At 40.0% G+C, this 25,731-nt stretch overlaps 1 protein-coding gene across 3 annotated transcripts; it reads right to left on the bottom strand.

Annotated features, from left to right (window-relative positions):
* Positions 1-152: 152 nt before the first annotated feature.
* GPLD1 (glycosylphosphatidylinositol specific phospholipase D1) lies at positions 153-25,637 on the bottom strand. 3 transcript variants are annotated; one of them, XM_075052443.1, is made up of 25 exons: positions 24,725-25,637; positions 21,786-21,841; positions 20,762-20,840; positions 17,915-18,012; positions 16,604-16,714; positions 16,279-16,327; positions 15,734-15,788; positions 14,669-14,776; positions 13,920-13,947; positions 13,693-13,832; positions 12,641-12,706; positions 11,956-12,079; positions 11,270-11,409; positions 9,980-10,166; positions 8,845-8,955; positions 7,773-7,847; positions 7,232-7,388; positions 5,127-5,268; positions 4,462-4,561; positions 4,275-4,368; positions 3,498-3,674; positions 3,028-3,188; positions 2,735-2,761; positions 2,592-2,642; positions 153-1,393 (listed from the first exon to the last, which is right to left on the bottom strand). In XM_075052443.1, the coding sequence occupies exons 1-25, from the start codon at positions 24,819-24,821 to the stop codon at positions 1,316-1,318; spliced, it is 2,511 nt and encodes an 836-aa protein (XP_074908544.1). In that variant the 5' UTR covers positions 24,822-25,637; the 3' UTR covers positions 153-1,315. The 3 variants fall into 3 exon arrangements, with proteins under 3 accessions (XP_074908544.1, XP_074908545.1, XP_074908546.1); XM_075052444.1 differs by having other exon boundaries at positions 11,956-12,076; XM_075052445.1 differs by lacking the exons at positions 17,915-18,012; positions 20,762-20,840; positions 21,786-21,841; positions 24,725-25,637 and adding an exon at positions 17,475-17,501.
* Positions 25,638-25,731: the final 94 nt, after the last annotated feature.

The raw sequence follows: 25,731 nt of genomic DNA, 5'->3' as shown, positions 1-25,731 counted from the left end.
ATTACTCTGAAATTGTACATAGAAAAACCCAAAGCCAGCAGAGGCTGTATGTTCAGAGTGGAATTGCTACAGAACATACTGGTTTCATCAATTTTCATTTAAAAAGGAAAACTTTTTATTCTGCCTTTATAAATACACTGCTCGTTTTGCCTTACACCACAGTTAACAGATCCGTAAGGTAAGTACTGTGCACCCAGTTTCATCCAGTTACTTCCTTCATAAAGTTCAGATTTAAAACTTTTTTTTTTTTAAACAACCTCCCTCAGAGAGACAATTCCTAAGAAGGTAAGTTGAGGTGTGTCATTGGAGTGTGACCTTTAGAATTCTGTGCTATTCCACTGACTTGTGTTAGTTAAAGTGAAAATAATGTTTTATGTTTGTGAAGGAGGCAAGAGAGAGAAAATACATAGACGTGTCTACGGACTAGTGATGGTAATAATAGCATCACATCTTGCTGCTCAAGTTGTTTAATAGATAATTGATGCACACTGTTAAACCTGCATCATACAAAGTTATGTTAATTAGTTGAAGACAATACTGTTAATAAAAACTGTTAATAATTCTAAGCTACCATGGTCATGGAATTTTACATGAAAACACAAAGAAAGGGTGTCAGAGTAGTCTCAGCCACAAGTGCAAAAGCAAAATATTTCCTAAAACTTAATCAGTCTTGCTTGCGCTTTTCTCCCTGGGAGCTCCCAGCTGTTCTACACCCCAAATGCGGGCCTTGAGACCTGCTAGAGACAGAGGCAGCCCTTTGGATTGGCACCCACCTTTGGCTTAGAGCTGCCCTTCCTCCATGCTTATTATTTTGACAGCAACTTTTGATATCTTAGAATCCCTGTCTGTATCACAGTATACAAGGAGTTGTAAGTGATGTGCTAGTCTTTCCTGGTTTTGTCAAGACGACACTCAAATCTGACCAGTAAAGAAGGTGACCACTGAACTTTCCTTATATAGCCAAATACTACTACCAAAATCTAGCTTTCTGCTCATTTCAGCCTCTAAAAGCTTTTCAGACCAGCTTGCTTGTTCTAGGTTAAGTGATGCTACTGCTCACAACAGAATTAATTTGTGCTTTTACATGACTGACATAGCTTTGGTTGGTTTGGAAGTCAAACCAGCATGAATGCTCATATTTCCCTTCACTTAAAACTAGGTAGAACCCTATCGAGCTATCTGGGACATCTCTATCAAAAGTTTGCTGTCATGTGGTCCGTTGGTTTGTATGGGTTAAGGAAAGTATCACAGATACTACAGCGAGTCTTCACTAAAAGACCAGCTGTGCTCTGGTCTTAAAGGCTACTGTGAACTTCTAGAGCGAGTACACGAAAAGCCTTCCACCGAGTCGAGCTTTCGCCGAACTCCTCTCTGCTGCCACTACAACTTCCTTCTGCAGAGACACAGAACAAGGGTTAGCAAAATGCAACTGCAGGTGCACAATTGCCTTAAGCTTCCCTAACAGAAACCAGATTTCGTCCATACCATTAGTGTCGTACAGAAACGTGATGAGGAGAAATGAGAGCAACCCACTTCATCAGAATAGCGCTTAACAAAATGAGTTGGCAAACAGACTTTATTTCATTTGGGGAACTGGAAGAAGCTGGGAGCAGTCAAATCTCTTGCCACTGTAAACTGTTTCTCAGGGGTAAGATCAATACAGATGAAGCTGGAGAGTAGACTGGATTGGTGCCATAGCAGGGGAACACACCTCCTTGGAGAATGGCCTCACTTGGCACTCATCCAGAAACCATCAGCAATGCCTGTGTTTCAGGTGTGGGATTCTGCACCCTAACCTAGTTTAGAAGCATTTGTATTTCCAGCTGTTTCTCCATTGCATGTTTTAACAGCAAGAAGTCAAACCTCCTCAGCCTAGTACTGAGGCTTTCTCAGTACTCACACAGAGAACCTCAGTTCTGATGCAGGTTATGTCAGAGTAAGCAGAACATTGGAATCCCTTGAGCTGAACAAGCACTAAGTAACCTTCAAGCTGGAAAAAAGGTTCCTCAGTGCATCATGCAAACATAGGGATTGACTTTGGGTAAAAATAACTGGCATCTGAGGGAAACAAAGAGAAACAGGTACACAAACACATCCAAAATCATTCCAGTAAGAAGTGGGCCTCTATGCTTGGAAACACTTGATATATGAACAGCGTTCACGGCAAGTGATAGCTAGGACAGCAAGCCTGTAAATACTAAATGAGAGGGGTGGTTCGGTGTTTGGTGTACTCCATAGCTGAGCATCCACTTTGCATACAGGTTGGTATGAACTGTAAAGCCATTTGGCACCTACACTTGATTTACCACGCAACCTTTCAGCAAACTCCTCAAGAGTTTAGATTTCAGGCTGGTTTAAAGTGATCTCTTTCAATTCAGGTGTCAGGTGCCAAAATTCTGGCCACTCCTTAGTTCATCCACCTATAAAATGGTTTTAATTAACAGTTTAGAGAGTGACTTAAATGAAAATTAACTATGTAAAGCACTTAAGACTTCTGCAAATGAGTAAGATACGTATGTGAGGTGTTGGCTAGTATATGCCAGTGAGGTAGAAAGATGTTATGGGTAACTGACAACAGTAATTTTTCTCACCTTTCTTTCAGATTTCACAGTGATAACGGAACTCCCAAATCTTGATAGTTCCTGTAAAATAGTATTGCTTATTATAATGCTGTTAGTATTTTTAAAGTGGGACTTCTTAGTTTCTTTCAGCAGTTCGTTTTCTGCTTACTTACCTCAGGAGAAATCAGGACATACTGTGCCTGAAGAAGAAAAAAAAAAGAGGTAATAAAAAGTTAGTGGAGAAAACCACACTAGGAGAGTAGACGACCAGTGCAATAACCCTGGCTCCTAACAGCAAAGTAATTCAAGAACAAACAGGAGGAGCCAAATCACGCAGATTCAGAAACAGAAGTAAACCACCTGTTTTCTGAAACCAAGTCAGAACGTGCTAGATATTTGTACTGGATGTAATTAATTAGCTGTCATTATGACCTCATGTCCTGATTTAACTTCTATGTTTTCTTACCCAGTCCTCAGGACAGGGAGATATCCATGATTTGCAGTGGCCAGTCACATTCCCTGAGGATGCCTGCTTTCCGTTGTAAATGTAAACACGGCCAGCTGCCCCACCAAACAGTATTGTGGTGATACTGTTAGTTCGCAGTGGGGATGTCACAATCATTTCATCTGAAAATATTACAAGGATGACATAACACATCAGAAGTGAAATAATGCTAAACGAAAACACGAGAGAGTTGGCACTTACATACCTCTAGATGCCATGATTCCTATTAATGATGACAGTTAAAATGTTTCAATTTCTGACTGAGTTGCTTGGGATTTTAGGGATGCCTCCCAACAAGGCATGATGGAATACTGGTATGAGTCAACTGAGGAAGCAGACTGTTTAGCTCTTGCATGAATACGTAGGTGACCAGCCTTCCTGTTGCCAAAAGTAAAACATTTTACCCCTGATCTAGATTCATCAAGCTTTACCTAGTCCATCGTCATCCAGGTCACTTAAGCGTACAACTCCTCCAAAGCGAGAAAACCTCCTGTCCCCACTGAATGTGCTGAGCAGAGAAGGCTCGGTGCTGTCTGTCAGATCGTACACCAGAGCCAGTCCAGCTTGGTGCAGCACTGAGGATATAAATGAAATCCTGGACAGGCTGTCTGGAAAAAAAGAGAAGGAACAGAAGCCGAGCATCAGACATAGGAACTCAGGTTTAATACTTGCAATACGTTGACAGCAGGTAATACTGGCATTATGTGATATGGACAAAATTAATATAATTTATGAAACAAGATCAAACATTATATGGCATTAACACTAATTAGCACAGAAACAATCTCTTAGCAACAGTACCAGGGGAAAAATGCATTCAAGTTAAAGATAAGAGTTCTACGTTTTGACTTTCCGAATTCCTTACTGCCTACTGCCAGAGTAAGGACAAATTACTGTGTTGTTTTAATTCCAAGAAATATGCAGTCTACTAGCAAATCACTGCTACGTAAATAATGCAAGGTAGTAATGCTGCTAAGCTAATTTTAAGGAAGGAAAACAAACCATTGAAGTTGAGACATAGTAGACAGGACTCTACATGTAAGGGACTTCTAGGTGATTACAGTGGTATTTTTTTTTTAATTTTTTTTTTTTTAAATTGCATGGCAATTTAAAGGTCCCTTTTCTAACTTTTAACTTTGTATCTGTCCTCTCGTCATACAGAAACAAACGTCCCAAAGCAGAAATGGTTTCCAATTTTCAGGACATACCTGCAGTAGGTGCACCCACCACCAAAACTCTCCTTGTGATCCCAGCCACAGACATCACACCACTGGCCAGAGACAAACCCATTCTGCCCATTGCCTGTAAGGTTTTTAAAACACCTATGTCATTTCTACAGAATGTCACTTTACTTCAAATTATTCATAAGGTCCGATTCTATAGAAGGAGCCCTACCTTGACTCCAGTTACTGCAAACCAGTGCTTCGTGCTTGGTGGGTTATACCCATACACCTTCCCAACACTCTGTCTGACATCCGATGAGAAGGGATCGCAGCTTGAATCACAATGCAAAATACATTTGTACGTAACAAAGTATTTTTGTGCATTCAGCTAGGATTTCTCCTCTTAAAATATTTTCCCCTTTTAGTTTGGAATAACTGGCTGCCAAATTCTAGAAATCTATTTTAGTAATTCCCATGCTTGTTCTAACTAGTTACACAACATTTAAAGCACAGACTTGGTCTATCCACTTCTTAATCACCCAATACATTTTTGTGTTTGATTTGCCTTTAAAAATGCTATCTCAAAGAACGTGCTATCTATAGGATTATTTTAGGCATGCTTACTTGCCAGCATTTTTGTGTCCCCTCTCCCCCTCCCTAAGAAAACCCAAGAAATTAAGTATCTCTAAATAACAAAGACCCTCTTTATAGAGGGTCTAAAGACCCCCTCTCTTCCTGAGGAAGGGTGAAGGCAAAAAAATACGAATTTAATAAAAACATTCTAAGCAGGACAAAGAGGAAACTTCCTGAAAAGCTAGAAGTCTAATCTATTACACATCTTAAACATTGTAGAAGTAGGGCAGAATGGAGGAGAGCAAGCTGTCATATACAACACACCCAGCACAACTCCTCCACGTAGGGCTACCAATCAGCAGTAATGTTACATTCTCTAGCTGGCAGCTGTCCAGTGAAAATCCAAACCAAGCGTAGTTTTCTTCCCCCTTCACCATCCAGTTGGCATCCTGTACTGAAAGAAGTCCTGACAGACCAGAAAAATATGAATTAAATCTTGGTGTACCCTGGCATAGAAAAATCTGTTAGCAATATTCCACTGATTCATCCTATGACAACAAGCTCCTATACGCAAAGTTACACCGTCCATGATATGACACCAGTGCTTCGCTTGCTCAGTCTGCAAGTATACTGGCTGGTGAAAGCCTTTATTCAACATAGCCTGCTTCTAAATCCTTGCAATAGCCTACACAAAGTACATGAAAGCTATTGGTCAAGCCTGCCCTAAACTAGTGACTCCTTCTTAGGGATAGGACAGCACTGAAAATGTTTATCAGAACTTGTAGTTCTTCAAGGCTGGTGGGTGGGGGAGCTTCAAATAATTCTGGCTTTAATTCATTCTGTGTTTTGGTTTTGCAAAAACGTCAGTCAGCAGTGTTTTGAAACCCATTTTCCTTGCAGTTTCTAATTTTACATTAAGTAGAATAAGCTACAAAAGTTAAGTGTCATTGGAAATCTCAATTACATGATTCTGACAAAGCTCTGAATACCTGTGTATCCTGCCCAACCCCTATTAACTTTATTTAGCTCCATAGGTGGCCTTTCCTCCCTCATTCACAACAGTCCTCATCACCTGTACTCATTAGCTGTATTCACCTGTAGCATTCCTCTTTAGCCACATGAAGGAAGATACAGAATAATAAAAATTCATCTTTTGAGGTACGTTTGCCAATTTCCAAGGAAGACCAGTGAGTCTGCCCTGGCATCACCGATACACAGTTGAATCCATTGCTTTAGCAAGGCTTTCAAAACTGTGTCCCACAATGTTCTTGTATCCAAGCTGGGACACTGCAGTCTGGATGGATGGACAACCAGAAGGGAAAAAACTTGCGAGATGATCACCCTCGCAGGGCAGCAATTAGTGCCTTTGAGAAGTGGAGTGCCTTCAGGGATCTATCTTTAGACTCATCCTGTTAAACACTTCTATAAATGATTCAGAGAAGGCAACAACATGCTCTTTCATCAAGTTGGCGGATGACAGGAGATTGTGGGGGGGCTATCACCTCAGGGCAGGGCTACCATTCAGAGGGACCCAGACAGGCTGGAGGAACAGGCTGACGGGAACCTCACAAAATTCAGCGAGGACAAATGCAAAGCCCTGCCCCTGGGAAAGGAGATGCACCCAACGATACAGGCTGGGGACAGACTGGCTGGGGAGCAGCCATGTGGAAAAGGCCCTGGAGATCCTGGTGGGCAGAGAGCTGAGCATGACACTCTGACAGCAGAGATGGCCAATAGCATCCCAGGCTATGTAAGCATGGCAAAGAGACTGAGAGAAGTGATTGTTCCCCCTTTACTCCTCCCTAGACCATACCTGTAATACATTGTTCAGATCTGGACCTCACAAAACAGGAAAGATGTTGATAAACTGCAGCAAATTTAGTGGAGGGCCCCCAAGATGGTTGGGGGCTGCTGCACTTGCACTGTGAGCAGAGACTAAGGGACTGGGACTTATTCAGCCTGGAGAAAAGAAGGTTTTGAGAGGACCCAACAGCAGCCTGCCTGTACCTATGAGGAAGTTAACAAGGAGATAGAGGCAGCCTTGTCCCAGTGTACCAAGGTACTCAATGCCTTCTGTGCCTCTGACTTCACTAAGCATAGTGGGAGGACAACAGACAATGAGCATAAGCTGAAACAAGAGAGGTTCATACTGGCTGTAACAAGACATTTTTTTCCCTATGAGGACAGCCAAGAAGTGGACTGGCTGCCCAGAGTGGCTGTGCAATCTCTGTCATTGGAGGTTTTTAAGACCTGACCCAATAAACCCCTGAGCAATCTGGTCTGACTTTATAGCTGTCCTCTTATTGAGTAGGAGGCTGGACTAGACACCTCCTGAGATCCCTTTGAACCTGAATTATTCTATGATTAATTAGGAACAAATGAACAGTCCCATAAAATATGGAAGGTTTAATTTACTCAATAAATATTACCTTGGTCACTCCTGTTGAAATAAGAGTAAAATGCAACCACAAATCCTCTCTGCTGCCCACCACCAGGTGCATATGGAGAGCCCACAACCAGATCAGCATTTCCATCCCCATCAATGTCAGCTGCCAGGAGGGACCAACCAAGATTACAGTAGGAATACTGAAATAAACAGTTAGTTTGAGGCTGAAATGGAACCGAAACCACCAATTCTGTAACAAAATAGAGCAATTTACTTCTAAAGAGCTAACTTTGCTTCTGAACAAATTACCCTCCCACTCCCTGACTTCAATTTTGTTTTCTTTGGTTTTTTTTTGCAGGGCTATGCACTTTCTGTTCACCTGCTGCCTCCCCTGCACTGGAGTACAAATGTCTTTCTCACATACAACCAAGCTAGGCAAGCACCTGCTTGCACCGTCCCCGTCAGTCTAAATTCCCTTGCCATTAGAAGCTTGATTTTAACATTCCTTTTTTAAGCCCATGAGCCCCTTTCCCCTTTATCTCACCTCCTGTTTGTGTAGCCCTGTATTAGCCTGATCGATATACCTGACAAGTTATGGTAATGTTTGGTTGAGATGCCAAGCCTCTTCCCTCAGTGCCGAAATAGACATACACAGCACCCTAAACAGCAGGAAAAGCAAATACAGCATGAGAGAGCATCTGCATGTCAACACCAAGAATGAAATCCAAAACAAAGCACAAGGAGTGAAAACAGTTCTGCAAGGGCTAATACAACTGCATTTTTCCTATCAGAGCCTTCTCATAAAACTGTCTTTTCCACCCTAAACCTAAGAATACCCATGCTGTAATGGGTACTGCTCTAACCAGGCAACAAACTAGAGAAGTACATTTCCATCATATTGTGGGCAAGGAGCAAGGACAGTATACTGTATATTTACATTCGTTATACACACATTCAGGTGGCTCAAATTTTGTTAATTATTATTTAAGGCAATGGCACACAGTGCCAGGCATAACAGATCCATGCAATTTTCCAAGCTAGTGGGTCTACATAAAAGCATTTAAATTCCTATTTAGGCAGCTAATTTAGTATCTGAAATTCTGAAGAGTTTTAAGCTTAATGGATATGGTTTAAATGAAAACATTTTGCCTCTAGGTTTGCATGGGCTGAAAATACTCAGGGACCTTTACATGGCTTATCTAGTAAGCTGCAAGTCATTAAGCCTCTGTAACTTGATTATTTTAGCATGTGTGTCTGTGTTCCTATCACATTTTAGATATGATCTGTTGGCCTGTGACAGCAGATGACGAGGCTCACTGACCCATGAGGTCCGTTCCAGACACTCTGTTCCTAAATAAAAAGGGTACACTTGTATTTCATAAATGGCTCCTTACATTTCCAGCACATCAGTGCTGCATAGCTGCAATCTGATTTGGATTTCTAATGTGCAAAAAGGCCAAGAGAAATACAGATAGCTGTCATTGCTGTAGTCAAAATACCCACAAAGGTTATAAACCTTTGTGTTTAAATTACAGTGTCACCTTGAGCAACAACACAAATTCTCTCTCTCGTTTCCCTGTTCAAAAAAATATGGATCAATAAAAATGTTCTGTTTGGAGGGAAAAAAATCCCAAACAACCCGTGTGAGTGGCTTACTTTGTAAGTAAGAAACTGAGATCCCACAGAAGGTGCTCCAACTGCCAGATCTGGCAGCCCATCCTCATTGAAGTCCAGGACTGCCAAGGCAGAACCAAATCTTCCTGAAGGCTAAAAGAAGAGGGATTGCTCTCATGAAAATAACAGATGTTTTCAAGACAAAACCATCAAAACCTAATGCACATTTGCAATCACAGCACAGGGAAGAACTGGAAACAGAGATTACAAAAATCTGTCCCAACAATTCTTAAGATTTTCTTCGCGTCACTATTCTCCCAAGTAATAACTGTCATGCTAATACACTAACTCAGAGTCAACTGTTCTGTTTGAGGATGTGGAGTTATTAAAATATAAGATAACTGAACACAATATGGTGCTGCTTTGCCACTTCCTCTTCTGAGCCTAGTGCACCATTGATATTAAGTTTATGATCTTTCCTGTTAACAGCATTATAGCTGTGAACCACTAAAACGCTCTGTAAGAAGACAGCAGCTGTTACTTCACAGTTTACAACCACAGAAACAGATTAAAAGGAAATGTATCTCATCTCTCTTCTTTGTGAATTAAGATATTTTCTACAGAGGATCATCTTTATTACTCAAAAAGATGATTCGATCCTGCTTTTCAGTTACAAGCTAGTCACCATCATGGTAATTGTAGTCTTCTCTTTCTTAAAATAACATGTACTCTTATTAAAGACAAACAATGGTTTTGTGAGAAGTTATCAATTAATGAAAAAATGTAGATTCAAAGGAATTGAAACTTATATTGAATTAATAACATTAGATGAAAAAGGAAGGGAAAATCACAATATTTTCATAAATGCAAGGACCCAAATGAGCTACACTGTGACTTAGAGAGACACTACCTCCGTTCTATTCAAGCGCAAATTATGTTCTAATACCCACTTATCTGGCACAGTAATAAAAGTGAACCTACAGATCACCATTGCTTTAATTGTTCCTGTGACTTACATAACAGTTATTTTTCTTGAAAAGCTTATGACATCTTTTTACCAGGAGGGGTATTTCAGGAATAATCTTCATACATATTAATGATACTGTTGCTCAGTCAAAATTTACCACATTTTCAGGCAAAACAATTTAAGTGAAAATTACCTGTCTTGACCTCTCACCTGATGACCCTGTAGTACTTGGTCAGCTTTCTCATCTAGATCCATGTCCTCCGGCGGCAAACCTGACTGATTGCCATAGACCACATACACCCGTCCTATCTGAATATGGCCCAACGTGCTGTACCCTGGTGCTCCAACCACCAGATCTTCATATCCATCCTGGTTTAGGTCAGCTGAGATCATTGCCCTGTACAGCAAGGGAGTCGACAAAATAATAGCATTAGCTTCCAGACTATCACAACATTAGAAGAGAATAAATACTTTTACTTCTTTCAGATGAACCAAGACCTGTCTTTCCCCATCTATTTTTGTAAAAATCTACACAGCATTTTTCAGATTTTTGTTTTCTTGAATAAAAACAGAGCCTTGAAGATTCATCTTCCATTAATGCATCTGAGATCTGTAGGAACTGCTTTTTACTTACTGACACAAGACACCTGAGAGCAATCAGAGCATGCTGCTTGCATATGACACAGAATACAAAAGATGAAATTAAGTATCTTTTTAACTGAACCTCTGATTTAATTGATGGACTTAACAGTAGATAAGCAAAGAGATCACAGGTCTCAGTAACATGTTGGAGTTTAGAGAGGGAATGTGGAGAGTAAAAAAACCTAACTACTGTTAATTTGGCTGGTATGAAGTAAACTCAAGGATTAAATCTTCAATTTTTGAGTCAGAAGAAATAAAGCAAGATGAGCAGCAATGCAAATTTATTTTATTACTCTTCTCTGTTGCAGGTCAAGCTAGAAGGTCTCTGGCAAGGAAAGAGAATATGCCTCTTTCTGTGTCCTGAATCTATCTTTGAACTCCCTGCTAGTGATCAATTCCGGACGGAGAATTAATTCTGCCCAAACATAAACCAGCAACCAAAAAAGGGAAACAATGTTCCCATACTGTTCAGAACTAGAGCCAATGTTGGTTCTAATTTTAGTTCCTTTCATTCTGAGCTTGATCACACACAGAGCATTGAGCTCCTCCACTAAGGAGAGAGAATGTAAAAAAATGACAAGACAACCCTTCCAAAAAAAGGGGTTATCTGAATGGAAATTTTGCTCTTGATACAGTTTTATTTGACACAAAGAGGCTTATGGTAACATCTGAAAGAAAGTTCTTATGTGTTAACTTGTTGTTCTGGCCAGACAATGTAAGCCATTCAGCCAGATTTGTACCACTAATTGATTTGGATTGTCACCTTTAAAGAGTATCCAAAGACTAAACATTAATATTCTGTGGGTACTCAAAATTTTCAGAATTTAAGAGGGAGGTAGGAGGAAAAAAAATACCAACCATCCAAGTCTAGCATAGGGTGAAGTCAGAAAATATGAAGCTGCTGGCTTGGAGATGTGCTTAGGAGATTTTTGATGTGTAGGTGCTAACGCTCTCCAGATATTGGTTGCAAAAGCATGGTTTATCAAGTGGAGGGAATTCTGAAATAAAAATAATAAAAGAGACACATGAATAGTTAAAACACGGGCTGAAACTCTAGAACATTATGGAGCACCTCAAAAACCAAGTCACCCATAGTGGAAATGACCACATTGGTCTAAGTGGACTCTGACTCAGGTTATAAGCACCATCTCATAGAGACAAAAATCTGGATGCTCTAAATGAAGCACTGTTAATTGTTCACTGCTATGCTTTGTTGGGAATTCTTAACCCCCAAAAGCGATGATACGATTCTGTAAAATCTAAACACTAAAGCGTAAATACTAAAGATATATTTTGTCATTTTTGGCACTGCAAGATGTGTCCTAACTTCACTATACAAGGAGCAAAGTGTAAAAATTGAATATTTACAATGTATGTAAAAATATACAGATTAACAATGGCGCTGGAAATCTCCATGAAGTGGAGTCAGAGGCTACTGTTAACATCCAGAGACCCTGCTCCATCATGCTGCATTTCAGATAGAAATTAAAACAATTTTATACAGAGCTGAATTTTACCTGACACATCTGTCACTTCTCACTTACTGTTGCCCAAGATTCTGTGTTGAAGTGAACTCCTCTCTCTGTATAGTTTATATTCTTTTCAGGTGTGTTTGTAAGCAAAGAAGTTGTATTCTTGTGACGTTCATGTTTTGATTGTTTGCTTCTGCTAAAATAAAGAAGACAGTAATAACAATTAATATAGCTGAATTAATGATTGGAGTATTTTATGACAAAGCTAGGAGAAGCAAACCCATTGTATGCAATCAGGTGGCTATTTCTCCCATGTATAAATGGAATTCTCAAGAGATATTAGTTAAGCTGGTTTCTCTTGAGATGTTTGCTGGAGGAATACATACACTTGTGCTCTGAACAGCTGAGTTCTGTATTTCTGCATATAAATCAGGAGAGAATTTAGCTATGGTAATGATAAACATGAATCAGTAGTTTCATGATTAGTGGAACAAAGAGTGACAACCAAATAAAGTGTGAAGACTTAGCATTTCAAGTGTTAGGTAATATTCTTATCCTTAGGCTGGAAGGTAGAAGTCTCTCTTAGGTTCTGCACAGTTCCCCTACAGGAAGCTTACTTACACATGTTAAGAGACACTCAAATTCGCACACAAAAAGATAAACCAAAAGATCTCTAATTTTCAATAGCTCACTGTCCACATTAGCGGAAGACTCTCTTTTCATCAGTAAATCTTTGAACCTTCAGAGCTATACTTACGTGTCCTTGTCCTTGTGCTCCCTTGTGCAGTTTATAAACAGAGGGTTCTCAGGCAGGAAGCAGCCACTAAAGAAATATGCAGAATGCATTTTAAAGATTTTCCCACAATGGAAGTGAAACTAAACATACAACTTTTATCCTTACTGATTCGTCTATTAGAAGTCATCAGTTTTCTCAAGAAACCCTGCTTATTCAAAATTAGAGCACCATTACAATCCTTAGAAACCCCTTTGATATTTATTTTAATGACCTTGATTAGGTTCTATATGAATCTCACATCTCTTTATATAACTTTTAAAGGAAACTTATTGCAACATGTCCTGCTAATTCTATTAATCTAAAGCACTTTTAATGAAAGTGCCATTCTGGAACAAAGAACAAAACAGATTATGCCACACTGTATTTCAAACATAATTTCCCAAAGCAGCTGCAGTGATATTTTCCATGTAAATGGATGGATTAATTGCCACTGCTGGTCTTACAAAGTTATTTAAGTAAGGTTACACTTGTAACAGAGCAGTACAAGGCTAGAACTTCTATAAAAATATGATATTCCGAGTACAAGCCTGACCTTCTAACACTAGAATATGTACTCTCACTCTTTCTAATCCTATTTGCCTTAAGCGTCTGAAGGCAATATCTCACCTCCCCTAGGAAGGGACATCTTTGCTGGCTGATGACAGCAGCGAGAAGGTGCAGCCACAGCCACAGCTCAGAGTGCCAGGCCAGGCAGAACCTCAGGGCATGGCTACGCAATATTTAAGTAGGCCCTTGAGTATGTCTTAAAGAATGCCCCAAATTTTCCCTGTCGAGTATCAGCTGGGCATGCCAGAGCCTTGCCTGGGGAAAGGAGTGTGAACATGTGACAAATGCAAACTCAAGGCCTATGTAATCCTCTGCACCGGGGTAAAAGACAACCACAGAAATCCCTTTGTCCAAGTGAGGATTTAAAGCTCAGCACCTCTTCTAGGAAAGAACTTGCCTTCAGAAGACAATTAAATGGGTGCCAGGACTTGACTACTGCATTTCATGTTGCAGCAAACATGCTATACCTGGTTCCATTCTCTAGCATATGGCTTGTCAGCTCAAAAATATTGTTTGTCCAGAACGCCATGTCATCCACTCCTCCGAGGAAATACTCATGGAACTTCTCCACCAGAAATGGAGATTTACTAGCATATGTTGGAAAAAGCTAAGAGACAAGCAACATACTTAGTAAGATGGATTACGTTGTGTTCATGCTATATATTCATTTTTATAAAGAAAACAGAAAACCAACCTTGGCAACGGCAAGCCTTTCTCCATGCCTGAAAAATAAATAATCTTCAGAAAAAAAATTGCTTCATTTAATAATATTTAATTATTTAAACATTTCTTTTCAAGGCTTCTGTATGGTAAATACTATGCAAGCCATTACATTTCCTTGTTGGCTGTCAATATATTTGCAAAAGCTGTAACGTGAGAAGTAATGATACTAACTTTATTGCTGCCCTTGATTTGAAGGGTTTGACAGTGTTTCTGAATGCTGTGTGACTATTGGTAATTAAGCGAAATAAAGGATACAACTAGGCTGTTAAGGATATTCACAAGCAGACATTGCCAGATATCAAAAGTCTCTTTTGAGTTATCCTTGGACTTGAAGGGATCTACACAAAGTGTAGGTAAGCCACCTATTTAGGTGTGTACACTATTCCTTCAGTACATGAAAATTATATTGCTAATGTGCCACAATGCAATGGTACTTGAAGACACAGCTGTTCTCAAATAAACAGGATAAATACATTAAACGCATAAATGCATTAAATAGCTAAGATGCTGAATCTGTGATGTAATAATGAATTTAACAGTCATTAAGCAGTCTGAGTTTGTATTCTAGCCATTAAAAAAATTCAGGTGTTTTATGATTTTGGGGTCTAGTAGGGAGTCTACATTGCTGGCCTCAATGCATAAGTCATTTCAAATAGGATTATCATCATTTTCCTACATATGTTTCACTTATGAAAACCCAGACAAAGTTATTCAACTTACAGTTCAAGAAACAGCAGGTAAGTACAGTCAGTAATTGTGCTTTCAGTTATGATCTCTTTTCCATAAAATTCCTTATAGATAGCTGCTAGGTCTTTGACAGGTACATACCTAAAAATAAGATGAAAGTATTATAATAAGAGATTTTCCCATCACCTGATAAAAGATTACAGTTCATGTAGTAACAATAGCCTGCTTTAAATTATTCTAAATTTCAAAAGACTATAGAAGGTCATGAAGATTTACAAATGCCAGAAAGACCAGGATTGCAGGTACAGTTACTCTCTGCACAACACTTTCCTCTTGTTTAGGTTCAAAGTCAGAAACCTGTAAAGCCATACCCCTAGAGCTACTGCTGGCAGACTTTCCACACCCTCACACTGGTTCCCTGGCTTGGCCATCACATAATCTCGGAGGATGTCCTCCAACTCTGCACTGTGCCAAATCTACCCCTAGCCAAACAGACATTTCCCACAGCTGTGCCAGAGTTTTATTAATGAACTGTGCCTTCTACACCTAGATGAACTACATCCTACTTAAACAAAACTACTCAAATGACCTACTTTATCAGCAGAAAAAAGGCATGTGAGTTCTTTCAGTTAAAAACTGTGAGAAAAAAAATGTGTATATCTAAAACTGCTGCTTCTTTTTATGCTTTTAAAACCTGTCTGAATTCCACAGCATGTATAACCATGAACATTCTCAACTTCCAAAACTTTAAATAAATCTCACTTAGAGTTCCATTTAACTGAGTTATTTAACTAATTGTTAGGACATTCCAGCAAACCTTTTTCACTGATTATTAAATTATTAAATTATTTATCACTGAAGGAAACTATCTTTCTTGCTATGTCCCTATATGTAAAACCTTTTTTTCTTCCGTCCTTCCAGTTTTTCATTTCAGGGAACAGAAAATACACATATGAGGAATACCAAACTCAGAAAAATTCCAACAGCCGCAAGGTTTTCTTTTGAAACAAAGGTAAAGGAGGACAGCATTTTGTTAACACAGTGAGTATACAGAGTAAGCAGAAATAATTATTAAAGAAGGCAACCTTATTATCTTACCAATTTGATGCCAGATAACTGAAGTCCAGCTCAAACTGACTCAGTACATCTCCTCCTGCAGATGGAAGAATGAAAAAAACCCAAAAAGCCCAACAAACAAAACCTGTTAAGTATCTATCATGGGTAACAGGGCAGATGAAGCTATGTATGGCTATGCGATCCATGTTTATATGGTAGATCCTCCAGCTATAAGTTTAGAACACATAAATGGTTCACCTGAAAGTATGCTGCATATTTCACACTTCCAGAGAGTAAGAATAATGTAAAATTTAAAATCACAGTAGTGATTCCATTTAAACTTTAGCATCCTTCAGCCTGTGTTTGGGCTTTAAAGCAAGTGCCCATATGCCCTATCACATCTCCTGAAACATGGAGCATGAGGACAGGTATAGCAGGGCTTTGCAAGCAATGGGAGAGAGTGAGAATACAGTGTCTATCTTGGCTCCGGCATTGCACAGGGTAAAAGCCAGAATCACCCACTGTGGTTTTGAAGTGGACTAGTTATTCTACCAGAAGGATCTATGATCAGCAAACACAAACATTACCAAAATCGCCAACACTGTGAGCTTCCGAGTATGAACCTTGAAAATCAATCTGGAGAAAGAGAAAAACAAGAGAACTGTCCATTTATTTTACTCATCCTTCCATACAAACCTGTGAGCAGAAACAAATTGTCCAAGCAGCCCTGAAGTTTACAGGTCCCAAACCTGACCAACTTTGTTCTAATGGAGTTCATGACATTACATCTCTCTGAAAATCTTCCCAAAACAGGGCTCCAGCTTTTCTCTTCCCTCCCCACTAGAGTCCAAAGCTAAGCTATCAATTCCAACAAATCCAGTTACATCAATAAATAAAATAATACAGGCTTACTTCTCCCATGGCCTTTAGGAATCCTTGGTCGATGCCCAGGCTATGCCAGCTAATATCTGCCACCATATGCGAGGCAACTCCAAACAGGAAAGCCACCAGCTTCTCTGTAGCCTACACAACAACAATCCACTTGTAGTAACATCATTAATTTTACTCCTGTTTTTAAGAAGAGGTGAGCATTTTATGTATGTGCATTATACAAGGATATAGCTGAGAAACTCTTAAAAATCCAAGAACTTAGCATGACAAAGTGTTGACCACTCATTCCTTGATGCTTGGAGTCACTTTTTGTGACTTGAGAAGCTTTAAGCACTTCATACAGTCCAAGGGCACAGAATTGCATGGTTGATGTCAGGACAACTTGTGTACTTCAAGTTAGATGTGTACTAACATGTTTTTCTGAACTGGCAACAAACACTTCTACTTCCAAGGAGTGAATCCCCTCTGCCACCATGGCTGTTGTGCAGGCACACAGAGGAGAAAAAGACATTCCTGTGCAAGTGCTGCTCACTGTAAAAGTACCCAATTAAAGTCCAGGTATGAAATTACTCATCTTATTCCTACAAACAGAAAAGTTATTTGGAATAAATTTATCAGCAACAGAAATTTCATTTCTCCAGAAAAGACTTCTCTGCATTGAACCACTGTAAGTTCCAGAGGTCTTTTAAAAATTCTTAATCGAATCATAGTTTTTGACAACTTATACTTCCCAAGGGTTAATAGATCACAAGATCAGTATCACCAATGGCCAGTGAAAAGGCAGGCAAACTTGTTTAGGTTTTAAAGAGTGCATGCTCTCAAATGCTGTATGACTCTCCTGAGCAGAGAAAGAATGGCAAGTTCTCTAGTAAGGAAAAGAAAACAATATTACCTTTAAGATCATTCTCACTTTTGACAATTTGGTTTTCCTCTCCTCCTAAGTAGCTCATATACCATAAACAAGAGCAAATCAGGACTAAGTCCAAGATTTCACAAGTGACAATTCCAAAAGACACCTGGTTTTTAAGTGGCAAACACTCAACCAGATCTGATAATAATGCAAGACTACCAATCATGTTTGGAATTTTGGACCTATGAAATGTATCATAAGCACCAGACCACACTGGAGGTAACTGATAGACTTTATATGGAAACTGTAACTTTTTTGTCTGGTGCAGATGAAAACAGGACTTCAAATTTTCCTTTATCAGCAGAGACTTTGATTTAAAAATATGCATTTTTTCTACACTTACCAAAGGATGAATTGCAACAACAAGTGAAGGCGAAGAAAACAGTAGAAAGCAAAGTCAAAAGTTAATGAAATTTTCTTACCTCTTCCCAAGGCTGAGGATAATTCCTTCTGATGTAATGAATACTTGCACTGAGAAATGGTGACCAGTGAGTGTCTTCTGACACATCATGGAATATTCCTATTGCAATAAAATTATATTAGTATTTGATTTATTCTTTTGGGGGGGGGGGGGGGGAGAGAGGGAGAAAAAAAGAAAAAGTTTCCTCCACGAAAAAAACCCACAGACTTTTTTCAATTTCATATCATACAGACAATAAGTTTTGCAATCCACTTATATGAGAAGAACCAAACGAGATGTATTTTTATATGATTTATACTGTCAAAAGAGATATTAGATTTACCTTCTATGATTTTGGTTTGAAGCATCTGAAAATTTTGTGCCTGCTCCCTTTCTCTGTGCCTGTTAGTAGGTACAGTATAATAAAAGACTGCCTCCCAAGTGGAGAGAATAAAGAGAGCTGACAGAGATGCTGTTGACTAAATGAATGCATCAAATTGCATGGCAGAAAAGCTGATGGGCATGGCAGCCAACTCAAAATATCATGCTTTGGGTCAGGTATCAGTTTCCACAGGGCAGAGGAGGGCTATGTCATCATCATTTTCAACAGAATGTCAAACTTGCCAAGATACAGTCAGTGTAGGAGCAGAAGAAGGGCAAAGGAAAGCAGAAAAAATCATGTTTTCCTTTAAGCATCAATTATTACTCTCACTTGGATTTATGCAGAAGAGATTATGTAGGATCTAACACAGTGACCTTGCCTAAAAATTTCTGTGTACCTACATGAAGCTAAGAGCAAAGTGATGCTGACATGACAAGACCAAGCAGCACAATATTAAATTCTCTATGGGGGAAGACAGTAGGCAGGAGACAGACTGTTCGGACCATCAATACACTTGGAGGAAAACTATGTGTTTGTTCACAGAGGACTGTGAAACTGCAGAAGACTAAGGTATATTAAATGCTGAAACTGAGTGAGCAGACCTTGTAGGTAATTCAGTCACCTCCTGGCCTCTTGACATTTTACAGTGCAGCTGAACTAAATAACATAAGGATAGGATTTGCTAGACCAAAATTAAACGTTCACAGAGTAGACTTCTACATCTAAGTTTGCCTCCTGCCTGGAAAGGCAGTCTGGATGGCATTGTTCTTGATCTAGAGGCACAGTTAAAACAGCTCAGATCTGCAGAGGTACCTATTTCTTCCATATTGACTAAGGAGACCACTGATCAGCGGCCCAAGTATAAAACAAGGCAAGATTGACCCCAACTGTAGTGAAGGAATACAGGCTGGAGACTGCAGAGAGCTGACCTGGTATAAGGCAGGAGTCAAAATTGCTAGAAGGGAAAGACGAGGTAGGTAGAAATAACCAAGTTAAGGTAGGAACTGAAGAAATCCCAGGAGAACATCAGTCCTGAAAACAAGGCAAGCGAGACTGAAGTTTGGGACAAGATGTTAGCAGAGCCAGGCAGAAGACCAGGAACAGTGACCTGGTGAGTGACAGGAGACAAAACCAGTATTAAATGCCAGAGCAGAGGGGCAATCTGGATGTGAACTGAGCATCACAACATAAAAACAGAGAAGATCCCCTGTTAGGCAACCCAGATGGGGCAACCTGCCTATCCAGATATAAACGAAGCAGCCTGCAGTTGGCATAAACAACAGTCAGCATCAACAACCTGTGACTGAGAAACAGTGATAAGCTGCCACTGTGTGATTTAAGACTCTAAGTAGAGCAGGCAATGAGAAAAGTCGGGGAAAGCGTCCTTGGAAAGACAAAGAAGGATTTTGCAGTTTGAGGCAGCAAAAATAAATACTGAAATAAGTGAAGGCACTGGCACTCAGCTGAAAAACATATAAAAGATGAGGCAAAGCAAACAAAGATCCTAAGAACACTCTGAATTTAATGGATCTGAATTTGCATGACCCACTAAAATAGACCACCTCCCATACTTTACATTTTCAGTAAGATTTCAACCACGAATAGGCTAGATATCCTCACACAAACTACACATCGCTGCCTTGTTGCTGGTATCTGCCTAAACATCCTAATGGCTTGTTGTTGGAGGACAGGCTGTCTTTGTCCCATTTGCTAACTGCTCACTATCCAGATCTACCACTTTAGTAGCAAATATCCCGGAGCAAGCCCTAGCCGGCTGTTTTATAGCTCCAGCATTGCTGGAGAAACTGATAACGATCAAGACCTGACCTACCAGAGCTGAAAAAATCTGAGGACCACCTGCAAGCTAAGACATACTTTTTACAGCCATTGCAACAGGGCACTAATTTTGTAGTGCACTCTTCAGATCTGCACAAAACTAAGACTGACATTACTTTCAAACGGGAAGCAGTAAAAGGCAAAAGACAGCAGTCTGAAAAACAAAGGCTTTAATCTGGGATGATACTAACACTCCCCCCTCCCAGCAAGTCCTACACTATTTTGGTTTTGTGGGTTCTTTTTATATTCTCCTATCATCTTTGTGACTGATCTGATAGAAATTAGCTCTAAGCTTTCCCTAAGACTTAGAAAAAAGATCATTTTGTCCTCTCAGTTTCTCCCCAAGCTGTACTCAGTAATCTGACCTAATTTAGTCAAACAGCAACCTTCTATCAAATTGCCCTACACATTAAATAGTTACGTTTACCCAAAAGTTACTTTCTAAACACATTTTCAAATGTATTATTTTCATATAAAGTTCTACAAAAAGGCTCAAAACACTAACAAAAATGGTGGATGTTTTTGCAGAAAGGTATTTTTGGCCACACTTTGTTTCTTACAACATAACTCTTTTCAACCCTACTAAATTCTATAGGATTTTCACATAAAAATACAGTTGTTACAATATTGGACTCATAAAGCTTTTCTTACCACTTTTGCAGATTGAAGGATAGAAGGCATCAGGATAAATGCTCCCAGCCTGAAAAGCATCTTGGTGGTTTAGTAATAACTGGGAAAAGGATGGGGGAAAAAGGAATCAGAATGCTATTGCACAGCACGAAAACAGAGCTTACCATGAATATTGAAGATAAAATTTAAATATCCAGCAAGGCACAACTATTATCTTGGTAAAATATGTTATTTCAGCGTTGTCATCATCCCCCATCATTCCCCCCCCCAAATCCCTCTAAGTGAGACTAATCGGTATACACTGTAATTTTGAAAGGCCATTTAGGAAACTATTTGTATGATCTTAGGTGCTGGTTAAGTCACTTTCTGAAGGTGCCCTCCTCCTTGTGGACTAGACATGAAGCCTGGGCTGCTAACTTCCATCCTCTGAATTACAGCATAGCTGTCTACAGCAGACAATGTCAATACTTCCCTTGAGTGATCTCCTACTTGGATAAAAGACCAAGTTATATAAAATGGTCTTCTTTACATTGTCCTAAAGGATATTAAAAATGTTTTAAATACAAAACATACGTGTTTTGTTTATGCATTTATGAAAACTGTCCACGTGCTTACAGTGCTCTGCTGGATACAGCCCATCAAAGAAAAAGCTATTTGCACCACTAAGAAATCGTTAAATGATACATGTGGTGGACTAAACTCAAAACCTTGCTGTCATTTTGCTGTCCTTAAGTTTATTAAATCTCCTTTCCAAAAGTCCTCTACTGATTCTTCTAATACAACTACTCACAGAGGGTATGACTTAAGAAGATGGGAAAACATGTGAGAAACCACACACAGTATATACACATTACAGTAATTGCTACATATTTGTAATAGTATTCAGAAGTAGTCAAATGATTTTCAACAAAAAAGGTAAAAATACAGTCTAGGCACAATATTTACAAACATATTACTGAGAATAAATAATAAAGAAAAGAAAGGCAAGAAGACAGAAAAACATTCAGAAGAAAGGTGTACAATTAATAAATAATACGCTTCCTACCTGTCTATAATTAACATTCCCTTCACGCTTAAAGAAAAATTCCAGAGCTCTATGTGCTGAAAAACAACAAATTGAAGTATTGATTTATAGGTGCTGCAGCCAGGCCCATGTTTTGTTAGAAGCATTATCAAAACCAGAATACACCTCATTGTCATACCTAAGCCAAGTGGCACAGGTGCATGAAACATGATTTCTCAGAAAATTTTGTACATGCCAGAAAGTGTGTTTTCTCACCAAGGGAGCTAATGAGGAAACACCGTTTCTGTAGCACATCTGGGCACTGAGGTCTCATCAGTCTCTCTCCAATCCCTAGCTCTGAAGCTGACTAACAAAGCCGAAATCGCAGGGAAAAGGAACTCCCCATGTCCAGAACTGAGCTACAGCTGTGAACTGACACGATCACACCCAGCATGTGTAGAGTACGGATCATAAAGTTCTAGCTATAAAGGACCCACCTGAATTGTATTTAAGTTTCACTGTTGCCCTTAGCATTGAAAAAGGTACCTCAGGAATTCACACAGATGTTTAACAGTTTGATTAATTTTTTATGTGTATGAAAACCAACAAAAACCTAAAGTCAGCAAGGTAAATAATACTGTTTATTCACTGAATAGGCAGACATTCTTACTGCCAAAATATTTATTGAGCAAGCATAACAAGAGAATGAAACAAACTGACATCACTTTTCTTTAATGAAGTCTCCTCCTAATTAATGTTAGAGCCCAGGGATAATCTATTAACACTATTTCAAAGATACCAAACATTTCCTCTAAAATCACTCAGTTGAAACTGCGTGCATCGGTTATCGTATTGCCTTCCCACACAAAGTTTTACTCCTCACTTGAAGCTATTTACAAACTAAGACTGATCACGATAACCCAGAATATGCTGAATTTAATTTGATCCTTACTAAATAAACCACACCACAAGCCCCCCTCGTCCCCATTCTGGAATAAAATCTAGACAAAACTGTGTGGGTTTGAATGATCTTTCACTCTTACCCACTGATCTAAACCACCCTTATAGAAATATGTTAAAATACCTTAAGGACCGATCCTGCACCAAAACTGGAATAACTTAAAAATAATAATAATAAAAAAGTCTATTGTTTTAAGGCTCAGCCATTTCAACACACATCTCCCTTTCCAGTGTGGGAGAGTCCCAGTTAGGCGGCTTGCTTTTTCTGTCTCACATCCCCTCCTGGACTTCTTTCATGTGGGCCCAGGTCCTACAGATTCACCTTTACAATGAATTTCATGATGGATCCCCACAGAGCCCGGCAGGTCTGACGAGAGCCCCTGGAGGGGGAAGAGCCTCCCCACTCAGACTTGCCTCCAGCAACAAGTCCATGGCAAGTAGGACACAGCACAGCTCTGCCGAGCACGGCGAACATGATCAACATTTTGAACAGGCAGAGCTTTTCACCGTTTTTAAAGTACTTTTAGAAGTCTGTCCAGGATAGATTTTGGTGCTGGTTTTGAGTCGGAGGAGTTCTTTTCTACAATTTGCTGGGTTTTGGTTTCTTTTCTTGGAATGCTCACTGTTTGGATTTGGCAATAACTTGCTGTATCTTACCATCATGGACTTTTATTTGCACATTAATAAAAACACTGCTTTTAGCAGCATCAGAGCTGATCCCAGTTTAATGTCATTTTCAGGCAAATGGACACAATTAACTGTTGTAAACTATGACCCAAAAGTTCAGTGTACACACTACTCCTCAGACAACAAAGATCTTTAAATTATATAAATGCAGGTTTTCTGCAATATGCTTCCTAGATTAGAAAAACATGACTGCTTTGGGACAGATCCATAAGCTCTTGTTTCTTTTTATAGATTTCTAGCAAATACACTCTATCCTGCCAAATCTGTTACTTCAAGTTTTCAGAAGCTCGTACTCAGTAATTGGAGCCCCAAGCTTGCAAAAACATATGCACTTGCCTAACCTCAGGCAGTGTGACTTTTCCTACCGATTACTATGGATTTCCTGATATATCGTTAGGAAAAGCAAATGGTTGCAGGATGCTGACCTAGGGTACAACACTCTGTAAGGGAACACACTCTCAAGTCTCGAATGCCATGAATAATCCCAGCCTTTAACTTGTTCAAAGTTGCATGTATTCAGTACTTAAAGTCTGAGAAGATTACCTGAATAGAGACAACATCATGCGTTTTACTATTTAACAGATTTAGAACCAGAAACAGAAGAACAAACAACTATAACTGTCAATTTATTATGAGTAAACGTCTCAGAATAACCTCACGCTACTCATGAGTGTTCTTGCAAAAACTACAGCAGAAACCAGATTTTAAAAATAACACACGCAAACAAGAAATTCAAAACAGAAATATTTCCCCGCTTTGATGCTCACTCAGTTCTCTCCTTCATTCTCTACAAATCTAGGCTGCTCAGGCTACAGATAGCAACCTACCAGAGAGAGACACAGAAGAAAATTTTCATTATGTTAGTCATAGATACAAACACATTACAGCATTTTATCTATTTTATGCAGGTACGGCAAAATTAATACACGGTGATTTGAAAACAGAGCTACCACAAACGGTCTGTGTTATTCTCTAGTTTAAATACAACAATCCCATAAATTGCGTAAAGTACTCCCTTTCTTTCTCCAAACTAAACCCTGTCTGCCTAAGACTCACAGACACAAACATTCCAGTTACATAATGCCTGTGTTTTAGAAGACGGAAAAATATGCAACCAAGTCGATTCAAGCATTTTGCTTATAAAAACAGTAAAGTTTCAAACTCCAAAACCAAACTACTCATCTATCCTCTGTTATTCACGTTTTTTTTAAGATTATGTTGAATGCTCGTTACTTTAACATTATTTCCTCCCTTTGCTTTCCAGCCAAATCTGAATTCACTTCTCTTCCCAAGCAACTCAAAAGACACGAAAATTAATTCTGAACATGTCTTACCTATTTCAACATGTGTTGAAATTCCACTTGGGATACATCTTTGACAGAAATGGTATAGTATAAGCAGCAGAACAGCGCGAACCTTCAAACCAGCCATGATGCCGGCTCGAACTGTGATTTTCGGAAGCCTGGAGCAGTAGCACTGTGACCTTTGAAATGTAGGTTACGGAGCATGCCTTTTCTTTCAGACATATTGCTGACACAGCAAATAAACGACTGGCCTGTTTGAAAGGCTATTTCATACCAATGCTTTTCTTGACCTCAAGTAACGTCATTTATAAAAAAAGAAATAACCTATAGGTGTTCTCCCCGCCTGACTTCCGTAATACCTCTGGGGTTTGGGCAGCGTAGCTGCCATCGCCGCGCAGCAGCAGCGCTGTTTCTGTTCACGTCTAAAAGCGTGCCGGAGCGGAGCATCCTCCCGCGCTCGGTGCACCTGCCTTACAACAGCTACATCAGATTTCACAAAAAACCGAAGCCAACTGCCAAAGCAGTATTAGTAGAGGCACGCTAGCTCCCGAGCTGTCGGCGACACAAATTCACAAGCTTTGGCGAGCTGACAGGGCATCGCACGCGCGCGTTTGGGTCTTACGATCCGGACTGGAAGCCCAATTATATCAATATCAATACTCGGGGGTGGAAGAAGTCGTGACAGGACTCCTGCCGTGCCCACTGCTCTCAAATCCTGCCTGACGGCAGAGGCTGGGCAGGCTGCGGCTCCCAGCCACCCTCCAGGCAAACCTGACCCGGCTGCCGGGGGACCCGTCGGCCTGAGGCGAGGGCCGCTGTCCCAGTGCCGCCACAGCCCGGCGCTCCTGGCGCCAAGCTGTCAAGCACAAGTGCCCCCTGCTCCCTCCGCTGTCTGTGTGTGTGTGTGTGTGTGGGGTGTCTCGATGGGGCTTGAGGAAACGGGGCTCCGGGAAGCCGAAGTCCTCCCCATCGCACTCCAAGGGCAAACCCAGCGCAGCCGGGCTCCAGCGCCGCCAAGGCCGCTGCTGGCCCGGCCC

Source organism: Buteo buteo, chromosome 20 (genome assembly GCF_964188355.1).
Source record: "Buteo buteo chromosome 20, bButBut1.hap1.1, whole genome shotgun sequence".
Taxonomy (NCBI): domain Eukaryota; kingdom Metazoa; phylum Chordata; class Aves; order Accipitriformes; family Accipitridae; genus Buteo; species Buteo buteo.
Note: the sequence above shows the minus strand (reverse complement) of the source record. Positions and strands in the feature narration are given on the sequence as shown.

Bases quoted from the DNA above. Each gene is read 5' to 3' on its own strand.
- GPLD1 (XM_075052443.1), bottom strand. From the start codon at position 24,821: ATGGCTGGTTTGAAGGTTCGCGCTGTTCTGCTGCTTATACTATACCAT. The intron at 16,328-16,603 runs GTAAGCCTGTAT...CTCTTTCTCCAG, and splicing joins TCCTAAAGGCCATGGGAGAA to ATTGATTTTCAAGGTTCATA. The intron at 15,789-16,278 runs GTAATGTTTGTG...TTCCATCTGCAG, and splicing joins TCACAGTGTTGGCGATTTTG to GAGGAGATGTACTGAGTCAG.